Source organism: Physcomitrium patens, chromosome 6 (genome assembly GCF_059467195.1).
Source record: "Physcomitrium patens ecotype Gransden chromosome 6, ASM5946719v1, whole genome shotgun sequence".
Taxonomy (NCBI): domain Eukaryota; kingdom Viridiplantae; phylum Streptophyta; class Bryopsida; order Funariales; family Funariaceae; genus Physcomitrium; species Physcomitrium patens.
The window spans coordinates 6,907,107-6,918,099 of NC_143415.1; the positions used below are offsets into that span (position 1 = coordinate 6,907,107).

The 10,993-nt window shown below is 39.2% G+C and overlaps 1 protein-coding gene across 3 annotated transcripts; it reads right to left on the reverse strand.

The window, feature by feature from the left end:
* Positions 1–1,053: 1,053 nt before the first annotated feature.
* Positions 1,054–10,151, reverse strand: LOC112283287 (L-arabinokinase-like). Of its 3 annotated transcripts, none has more exons than XM_090251084.1 (29): positions 9,849–10,151; positions 9,574–9,681; positions 9,422–9,490; positions 9,017–9,100; positions 8,741–8,817; positions 8,444–8,510; positions 8,100–8,157; positions 7,911–7,978; positions 7,668–7,730; positions 7,399–7,452; positions 7,098–7,200; positions 6,866–6,975; positions 6,583–6,702; positions 6,421–6,477; positions 5,981–6,168; positions 5,656–5,830; positions 5,337–5,420; positions 5,059–5,184; positions 4,792–4,925; positions 4,417–4,498; positions 4,223–4,244; positions 3,682–3,725; positions 3,324–3,419; positions 3,092–3,168; positions 2,793–3,002; positions 2,304–2,469; positions 2,052–2,123; positions 1,686–1,883; positions 1,054–1,359 (listed from the first exon to the last, which is right to left on the reverse strand). In XM_090251084.1, exons 1-29 carry the CDS (start codon positions 9,918–9,920, stop codon positions 1,246–1,248), a joined length of 2,898 nt encoding a protein of 965 aa, XP_090107210.1. In that variant the 5' UTR covers positions 9,921–10,151; the 3' UTR covers positions 1,054–1,245. The 3 variants fall into 3 exon arrangements, with proteins under 3 accessions (XP_090107210.1, XP_024377587.2, XP_090107209.1); XM_024521819.3 differs by having other exon boundaries at positions 2,793–2,987; positions 4,157–4,244; XM_090251083.1 differs by having other exon boundaries at positions 4,157–4,244.
* Positions 10,152–10,993: the final 842 nt, after the last annotated feature.

The window sequence follows — 10,993 nt, forward strand, 5'->3', positions numbered from 1 at the left end:
TTTAAGGAAGTTTAAGCTCTTGGAGATAACTGTGAGTGAAATAAGGTTGTTAAAATGATTTTCAAATTTTCAGTTTATATCTTAATTCTAGCATTTTTATTACATATGTATATGGCATCTTTAGTTTTTTTAAAATATTTTTTAAAATTTTTGTAAAAAACACATTTTAACATGGACTCAATACAAATTCAAAGAGGCAATAGTATTTATGCCATATAGGAAAAAGTCCGTTCTTTCTTTACTTTTATTCATTTTTTAGCACATGTTCTAAATATAGACAGAAAGAAAAAGAAACAGAAACTTCTCAATTTCAACCAATTGCAAGCTTATGAAGTTGCGAACTCTTCCTTCCTCCAGTAAACATGTGCTCACTTCATATGCAATGGAAGAGGTTGACAACTGAAAATAATTTCAATTGGGCAAAATTTGCAAATATTCAACAAACATAAGCTATGTAAATAGTTACTTGAGACAATATTTTATCAAGTTTGAAGCAATTCTGTTTTCTTAGGAAAAAAATGTGGTAGAGAGCTGCTTGTTTTTGCTTGTATACCTTAATGATAAAAATGTAAAATAATATGGTGGCAGTTAAGAATGATAATCCACTTCAACTTGTACAGTTTCATATCAAAATGAAGCAAACCAAGTAACTACTTTAAAAATAAAATAAACAAATGATTCAAAATGTTGAAAAAGCAAGTATGTTTAAACATACGTAGTGTAAAGCTGAAAAAAGCAGTACCACGTCACATTATTCTTAATAGAAAGAGTATGGCAAAACATTCTACAATAATTGGAATAGAATAGTTAGAAGAAACATTTTAAAACTGAAGTAAAGTAAAAAGAATCAAAACTGTAACACTACTCTCATATATGAAGGCAGTTATTGGCTTCAGAGAATCATTTGTTCCATTCGAAATCTGATTGATTCCAAAATAGAATCTAAAGATACGTTGCTGCTAACACAAGGATGTCTACAGGAGTTGATTAAGAATGCCAACGGATAACAGAGAACATGTGGGATTCAAATCATTTCACACATAATTCCGGACATGGTTTTTATCCAAAGATATATTTGTGAAAATATAAATCAAGGTCAATTATATAAGTGCATCGTCATTCTGAGCGACACGTTTATCATAATGTGAAATCCTCGACTTGTGAACAGAAAAAGGAAATTCATTGTCTGCTCCTTGAGTTTGACAAACGATGCTTGAATAGACTCCTTGAACATTCTAAAAGTGGTCAGCACTTATTCCTTCGATGAACGCGAAGGAACCCAAATTGTCCTGCCCCCATGGATGATCCTTCGAAAATATATGGGTGATGACCTGTTGCAGCTTTGTAGCTCTCTTGAATCTACAGGGAACAGTAACCACACAAAACTGCACCTTAAATAGTGAAAAAAACTCTTTTATCTTGGTAAGTAAGGATCATAATATCAAAAACATCAGCGGGCAAACCAAAATATGCAACATCCAAACGAACAAATATGTAAAGTTCCAGATTTGCAAATTGCGTTCCTAAAAGCTCAACTGGATCTATAAAAGATCTTGGGTCACAGCTACCCTAGTTCTCCCTACAAAATCTGGGAAAATTCGTTGTCACGAAAACTTTCAAAACATTGCGTAAAGGGAGGACAGATAAAACCCGAAGTTCGTTCCAAGCAAAAACTAATCACGTACCTTCATAATTTGGTCGCTACTTCTAACGCCTGCACGGCCCAGCACACACACGGTTCCTCCGCAACCACCGCCTGTGATTTTTGCTCCAAAGAGTGAGGCACCATCAAACTGAGCTTTCTGCTTCGTATGCTTTACAAGTGCTACGAGACGATCGGTGCCGTGAGAACCCAAGCCACACTTCGAATAGCTGTAATGAGACTGCGGTGTACCAGGAAATATGTTTAAGGCTATGAGTTTCATGGAAAATCGAATGATGGCACTGAAAGCGAGCACGGTTATTTGATCCGAAAGTTAAAGTAATCTAAATTTCTGCACAAATACAATGACCTGGAGATTACAATTACCATAGATGAAAGGATTACATACCTGAAACATCAGCTCTCCTAAATATTCCAGCTGGGCATCGCTGTCTGCGGCCGTCAGTGCCACAGCAAAAGACTGCGGCAACAAGAGAAGTTTTAACTAAACACAAAGCCTTGACATGAAACAACTGATGTTAATGTAGAAACAGTGATGATTTACTACCAAGTATTATCTCAACACTTGACGACCAAAGTCCATATATAAAGAGTGAATAGAAGTAAAAGAATTTATGCATACTAGGGTTTAATACAGCACCTTCACTCTGAAATCCTCATAAATCGGATGAGCTGTTGGTGCCTTCACAGCATACATCTGACTAGGATCAATTTTAGTGACGGGATCGTTGTGACTTCCATAGGTGTCTACAAAGATGTCTCCTCTTATTTGCACAGGGAGCACATTTGCATATTCCCCTTCAAGCCTGTCAAACAGTCATTAGATTACGACTTATGAAGCAACTTCTAACAGACAAACTCAGACATCAGAATGATACAACATTAGATTCATTCAATACTGAGAGGTCATCAATTGCAAAACGGATGTCAATCTAGTACCACCAAAATAGTACAACATAAATCAAATTGTTGGCCTGAAAGGTATTTATTTATCACAAAGCTCATTGGACAGTGAAGTAAACAATCAAGTCAAAAATTGAAATCTTAAACAACAAATGAAGGTCATATATAATCGTCTAGGAGAAAAGTTACGAACACTGTTTGATACGAAGTACTTCAACTTCCGTACCTGTGGGGAGGAATATTGCATAAATATTGCTCCTTCGAATCTCGCTCTGACATAGCGAATTCAGGATCCTCGAACTCCTCAGCTGCTGTGCTCAAAGCTTTTAAGCCTTCGCATTGCTTAGAGGCGGTTCTTTGAATGATCCGGCGACCCATAAATGCTCCTACTCGCACTGACCCATAATCTGCGCCACCAACACTGAATACCCGAACACTGCCATTATACCACACATATTATGAACGTCACAAAACATCAGCTAAACAAATGTATTCCAAGGTTCATTTCCTGTGCTCAGTACAAACCTGTGTCGAATGCCTGAATCAATACCCCAAATCTGAATATGCAATGGGATATTTACATGCCCCTTAACTTCTGCTGGCTGCAACCACAGCAATTCACGATACAAGTGAGACATACTTGCTGAAATAAGCTTCTTATGTTATTATAATCACTGGTAGACATGAATGACAACAGAAGCGAAATTATGAACTAAGATCTTTGAAGATCATTGAAAACACTAAATGATTGACAAACCTGGCAAACCATTGCCAATAGTTTGTTTGCTTCTCCACAAGCTGATGCCATTTGATCCATCACTCCACACGGAGCTCCAACCACATGATTTTCAACCTGCTCCAGCCGTTTAGAACTTTTTCATAAGCATTCAAGATCAGCATCAAACAAGCAGAAAAATATAGTGATGATAAGATAGAAAAGAAACTGCTTAAGAAGGCCACTGACAGTTTCTGCATGAAATGGAATGAGACATGGTAAATGCAGAATTTCTTCTATCACGAGCTCTCCTGAATTTCAGCAAAGAATTGAGGTTGACCATTATGAACATTCAAAAGCCTAACATGATGGAAGAACTCTTCACAAGTAAATGTAAGACCTTTTGGCAAAGAAAAGCAAGATCTCTTGAATTAATCTTCAATCCTACACATTCATAAATGATTCACGTTGAACTCAATTATGCGAAAATATAATCATGTAATACTGGTCTCAGACAGAAATACTTCAAGAAAATTATTTTCTTGAATCTGCATCAGGCGAGTGCCACGTTAGAGCGCCACACAAAAACAAACTGAGGAGCTCAGAATTCAGTGAACTGAATCAGGATGATGCAAATCTTAACCCCAGCATTAACTTCTGTGCTCAGTACATCGATCCTCACAAACTCTTATATTCAAGATTATAGATTTAGTTACCCAAAAAGAGGACAGAAAATTCAACCCATGTATATTGCAAGCTTCCCGCAGATCAATAGTTACCTTACTAAATACACAAGTGATATATGTAAACAAGCAACTAGAGATTGATGCCGAGGAATCATAATGTGTTCATGTTAGTGTGGTATAAAACTTTACCATAAGCAGCAGCAATCGCACTCATAGTAGCTACTTCGAGAGCGGCTGATGAAGATAATCCCTTACCTTCAGGCACATCTGATGATACCTGGTAAAAATCCAGCTCATCTCAAATAAGAAAAACTTAAGAGCAGGAAATATGCAGCTCCAAACAGGTCACGCAAAAGAATGAAAATAAGGCACCAGCTGAAACCGATTCTGAATAATTAGAAACGTTCCAAACGATCCTAAAAATCTTCAACGTCAGGTGTGGGCAATACAAGTATGCTAATGCTATCGTGGAAGCTTATGCCAAGCTCACGCATCAGAACCAAAATAGTTCCTGCCACATACGCAGCCCACCTGTCCAAATGCCAGTTTTGTAAGGAAACAAGATCTTAACACTTCGCCTCCAAAGGACCTTTTTTTTTAAAATTTAAAATTTTATGTTTAGAGAAACAGTTTCATGAACATTGAAATACGAAGTTTGTCTACGAGTTAGCTGAGAATGAGACATGTCATAGACAATTAGCAAGCATTTCAGTCATAGCCACCACATACCATCAGAGATTATACTAGCATTAAATTAAAGCCCATCTAATCCAGCACTACTTATCCAAAAATGCTTTTAAGGAAGTACATTTTTGCCAACTTACTTTTGCGAAAGATCTTGCTCGAAATACTGACGTGCAGCTTCGTAGGATATAGGGCCACCATTCGAGTCCATAAAGTCAGACAAATCCATGTCAAAAGTAGGTGCCCGATTGACCGTGTCAGATCCAAATGACACCTGTGATAAATGGGTTTAAAAAGGAAGGTCAAATCATAGAATGAACAATAGGTTAACAAAGACCGAGCCAACAAGACGTACTTATCAGCTACCAAGAGGTAAGTGGCTGCGGAAATACTGGATGGTCGCTTACAATACAAAGTACAGGCTTTGCAGCTGCACCTTGGGCCGATACTCGTGTCTTAATATGCTTCCACAATCTCTGTTGAGTGGGAGGGCTTCTCTGAACAGCTACATGACATGCTTCTTTTATAGGCATCTGCATTATATCAACAACTCTTATCAGCCACAACTCACTCCATAGCATCACAGCTTAAAAGAGTCATTCCACAAGATACAATGGATCCTCTAGATATGGATATGTTGATGTCTTATGAAAAAGTATTGCCAAGTTTGTGAAAAAGACATTGCCTGCAGAACCAAGCTACCAGAGTAATCTGCAATTCCTCCCATGACGTCCAGGCGTCCAGGAGCTCTAGCAACAAATAAGTCTTCCTGCGTGGCAGAACATGGTCAACTCCTTGCGACGCATTAGACAAAAAAGTTAATGTTTCATTGCCCAATCAAAGTTCAAAGTGTTACTTTACAAATTGGAAAAACTTAAACAAATGATTGTTAGACAATGTACGATGAACACGTATCTTCCGATCTAAAATCTACTCGACCATTTATGAGGAAAATCGTGCATGCTTGAGAATAATGTCACTTCAACACAATTGTGTAGCTGTACCTCCCAACGAAATAGGCCTCCTGCTGCCAAACGTTCCCGTAGTTGAGGCATGTCAGCAAGATCACTAGCTCGCACATCACCTTCCTCATCTAGGTGAGCCAAAGTGCGAAGAAATTGCAACGTATCTGGAAGCCCATGTACATCTCCCTCAAGTACTTCAAAGTCATCCACTCGTCTGCATGAAACCAAACTCTTTTAAAAGTTACGAGTTATTTTTTCAGTTCATTTGGGTTAAATACATCATGTGATGTTCGAATACAAAACATCTTAAGACTTTCTCAGGTACGAATTTTGTAGAGCATTCGCATGCGCTTGATACACTTACAACTCAGGAGGAGGAGGAGCACCCTGAATACCAAGGGTCACGGTGTCAACGGATTTTTTGGCCGGCAAAAGGCCCAATCTAGTCTCATTTGGTCCATACCAATCTGGTATATCAACTTCTCGCCCAGGATGCCGCTGGAGCTGAAATCCAAAGACAATCGCATCCCTCAAGCGCCGAGCTCCACTTTGCTGCGTTGATTCATTTCACGATGCACACATGAGACACATCGCATAATTTTTGATGAATTCGAATTGTGATGTTAAAGCAGCTGCTATGGGTTAAATGTCTGCATAGGGTCTTGATCACATGTAGCAATCAATCCATTGGTAGGTCATTGCAAGAACTTTAAATGATAATCTACTTGTAAATGACAAGCTTATGTCGATTAAGTGCCAGTTGAATGTCCTTTGCATGTCAAATGTACCCAGCGAGGGGCTAACCGGTTTGATGGTATCCGCTTTCCCTCGTGCGGCATCTTCCAGAAGTGTTGCAGCAACCTAGTCCAATCATGTTTTATGTCAGGATCCTTCGACATCTACAGATCAAAATAAAATTCCCATCAATGAAACATTACATACCAGACTTCACAAAAGTATCCATACCTTTCCTCCATTAATAGAACCGTTGAAGCAAGGCTTGATGATCAGTGCACGCTCAAGATATGCCACCCAACGTCCACTCAGAAAATCGCGTCTATTCATCTCCACACCTCCGCGATAGAACTGCATAGGACACCAAAAAAAAAATATATATATATGTGTGTGTGTGTGACAGACATAATAAATTCATGTACCTCCTTGAAAGATGGTGCAAAATTATATTTAACATTTATATAATCCGGTCAAATGAACGTTCTACGTCATTCAAATATGCAAGGAAGTGTACCTCAAGCATCTTTCTTAAGAATGGCTCCTCATTGAAATGATCTCGTCGTACGAATACAAGAGGTACCTTACAAGCCAGCGTCTCACTGACTGTTCCATAACCAATCTTGCCTGGAACAACCACAGCTTTGAGTTAGTTACGTTGCCGTAAGTTTTTGGCGCAACAAGACATACGAACCAAAACTGGCTCTAGGGGCATAATATCGAAGGAACTGTACACAGAGAAAGCATACCTAACATACAGTCACTAGCTCCAATAAGATCGGGGACATAAATATCACGATCCAAGCGCGTGAAGTTGGAGCCCAGCTCTTGCTCTGCCGGTGCACCACAGACCTTCCTTTCAACACGCCATCATAGACAGCTCCACATTAACAAATCCTCTCAATTGCCACGCAGTACAACTGCTTTAACATTCGTATATTCTGGACCTGTGTTTCCTAATAAGTTGAAGTTTGAATGAGATCATTTGTTGTGATTGAGGGTTAAGATGATAATTAATGTAACTGCACTTTACGTGAAGATATGGCATACCCAACATAGCCAGCCTGGAGGCAGATACTGGTCTTTGAGGGACCACCTTGCATCCTGTTCCCATTCATGTGTAAAATCAAATGTGATACAAATTAAGTCAATAAACTTGTTCATCCCCTTCTGCTCTTCCTAGAGGCGTTTCTAGCACAAAATAGAGGTGATGATGCATGCGAGGATTTCAGAAGCCAAACGATAGTCCATATGTCCGATAAAACATTCCTTAATGTAAACGTCAAGTTGCAGCAGGTGGATTTGTTCGAGAGGACCACCTGACCACCGAAGTTGAACAGAAGCACCTTCACATCTTCGCTGACTCCGAAATCCTTACGAACCTATCTCAACAAAAAACTAGCTACTTCAATAAATCATTTGAAAAAACGGATATCCAGAATTCAAGCTCGAACCTGCTTCACTGCCTCACTCTACCTTCTTATCTTCTTAGATTAAAAAATACATGTCCCACAAAAAAATCACGAGATCCAGTATTCTTTCAGAAAAGAAGCTAGTGGTACCTGTTCTCGACTTCGACGCACACTTCGCACAACTAGGGGCACATCAATCACATCTCGAAATGCCGGCACTGTATCGTTCACAATTTCAATATCAAGTTAGATTATGTCATATAATCTCAGCTAAATAATGTTGACTATATTACTCTTGAATGTATCTCCATCTCTCATAATCGAGTATGTAAAACTTACTCGGACAGTACCCAGGCAGACGAATCAAAAAGAGAGAATGTGAGTAATCCTCAGCAATCTGCAATGGAAAAAGTAGGTGGGTCACGGACTAAATTCACATAGTACTAGCTGAAGTTGGATAAAAGACACATGATGCATTGCACGTAAAATTTCACCTAGGTAATAACAGCGATTGAAGGACTTGGAGTAGGGCACATCGCTGCTTCAAAGATTCTATAAATAATTGCTAAGCACTAGTTTACTTTAATCAAAAAACCGGTGGTCACATTTCATGGTCAGTCACAAGAGATCATGCACTCCAGATATACTTTTCCTACAACATGCGGTGAGAGATGGCTTCAAACCTGCCAAACAACAGATTGATGATGTTTTCCAGCTACAGTAACATACTCTGAGTAGATAAAGTCCCAGCTGTTCCAAATTCCATGTCATAAGGTGATGGAAGATGCAATTGTGTCTACACCGTATCAATTTTGCACTTCTTGAAGGATCTCTTCATTCCAAACTGAAAACCCTGCTGTATGTTTATCACAATAAAAGAGTATCTTTCTTATGACGACGAGTTCAACCAGTCTGCATCCCACTAGACAGAGCGCATGGCAAGAGCACAAGATAGGATACAAAATGAACCATACATTTACCTGAAGTTGGAAACACAGACAGATGGAATGCCCGCTTCTGCAGCTGCTTTACATGCAATTGGAACAATGTCCGTCGCCTGGGCGCAAACACAAACACAAGAATGAACAGAAAAAACTCTGAAGAGTTTATCTAATTCAAAGATTTTAGCCCAAACAGAAAAAGTTCGAACGAAACCGTGCTCAGAATCTGCTCGTTTCTGCGGGCATTCTGATTATACAACTGAAAAACATAATTTATTGCTTTCAGACATGAGAATTTCCGACGTATCCACTCACCACAAGATTGACCTGAACTGATTTTAGCCACTCCACCTCAGTAGCCAATAAAGCATCACGATTCAACACCGCGGTTCGAGAATACTACCCTCACACCACAGTTATTTGCCAGAGTCAGCAACTTGAACGAATGTCTCGATCACAAAAATCATACTGAAAATTGAATGGTTTGAAAGATTACAGTGAACGACTATTACAAATTGATGAACCTTAATATGGCGTCAGTACCGACCATTGCAATTGCTCAAACAGAGCTGCGACAACCACGCCAATCAATATCTATAATTCACCACTTCACGCCGAGAAGCCTCTTCAAGAGTAAAAACTTGCATGAAGTTGCATTGCCTCTCACACTCGTTGAAAACATATCATACCACGCAGTGTCAACAATGTCCAAGCTCAAACCTGTTCTAATGAGCCTTGGCAATCCACTGTCAACGCATCCGACTGCACAGCCCCGCAATCCAGCAACACCTGAATGCAATCACCCAAATGAATTCCCATGGATCCACAACAAAAAAAACCGCAAGAAGCAAACTCCAAAAGCCACGCCTGACCTTTCGAATGTGAAGCTTGGGAGACGTGATATCTCGTTTGAAGACGAACTCCGGTGCGGCCGTCACAATGTGGACCTCATGCCCTGCTAGACAAAGGTGTCGTGCCACCTGCAATTCCCAACTCTCAACATCAATTCATTGAGTGAGCTTCCTAAACACATGTACGGAGAAGGAAAAGAAAAAGAAAAGAAAAAAAAAAAAAAAAAAAAAAAAAAAAATCCTACAACTCCAACACGAGAAATTACTCGAGGACCCGATCAACCCAAAACTCCCACCTCCACGACACGCGTTGAATGGCCTAAGCCATGGCCAGTGACGTAATACGCGAACACCAACGACTCCCCCATCGCCGACCTGCAATCGATTCGTCTTCTGCTGCTCCAAAGTGGACAAATTACGTCGTCTTGCAACAATCAAAAACCCTAAAGCACGCAAACTACAGTGGAATCTGTGGTGGAGTTGCGAGCGTCTGCATCCTGGAAGAAGACCCGATCACGTTTTGGACAATCCCTCGAACTCTCTGTATCTCTTGCTCTCGCCCTCACACAGAGTCACTGACTGGCCTTAACGTTACTTCGTTTCGGTCCACTGCCCTTCACTACCACACTCCACGAAGGCTTCTGATCGTACATTTACGCACTTCGTATGTATCCGTTTCGTATGTCGTATGATACGGATTCGTGTATCGTGTGTTTCAGCTTGCTTGTAGGTCGTGCTAAATCTTGGTTTTTTAGAGATGGAATTGCGAGTAAAAATTACCAAATGGTGGGCTATTGTACTCAGCAACTCCTACTTCATTGTTTTTTCAGAATTATTTGTGAATTAGATCTCATGAATTTATATTATTCTATATTTTATTGCATATTACGTGACTTATAGGCAAAAGATTGTGCCCCATGTCTAATATCCCCAAGATTCTGTGGTAGTAAGAAGGGGCAAAACTATTTGTTGTAGAATTGTTCTTAAATTTGGTAAGGTGAACATTAAGAAATAGAGAATTTCGTATGAGTAGGAAGAAAGATTGTTTCTACACAAGGTCCTTGGTTTGAGCCTTGCCAATGGAAGTCATTTTATTTTTTCTAGTTATGATTTTACAAATTAAAATATTATGAACTTAGACTTATTTTATCATAAAATCTTCTTAACATTAATGTTTTTTTTGAAGATAATATAAAAAATTAAAAAAATGTTAAGATAGTATTAAGTACTAATAACTCATATCTACTTAAAAATATTGTATATATATATATGGGATAATGCTTAGACCTAGGCTTTTACCAAATTTACCCACCCATCCTAACCATCTAGATTCATTTCTCCGCTACTAGACCAACCATATTTATCATGATCACCATATTCTTCATCTTGGGTGGGTCAGTTTAGTAAAAGCTTAGGTCTATTTAACATTCTCTTGTATATA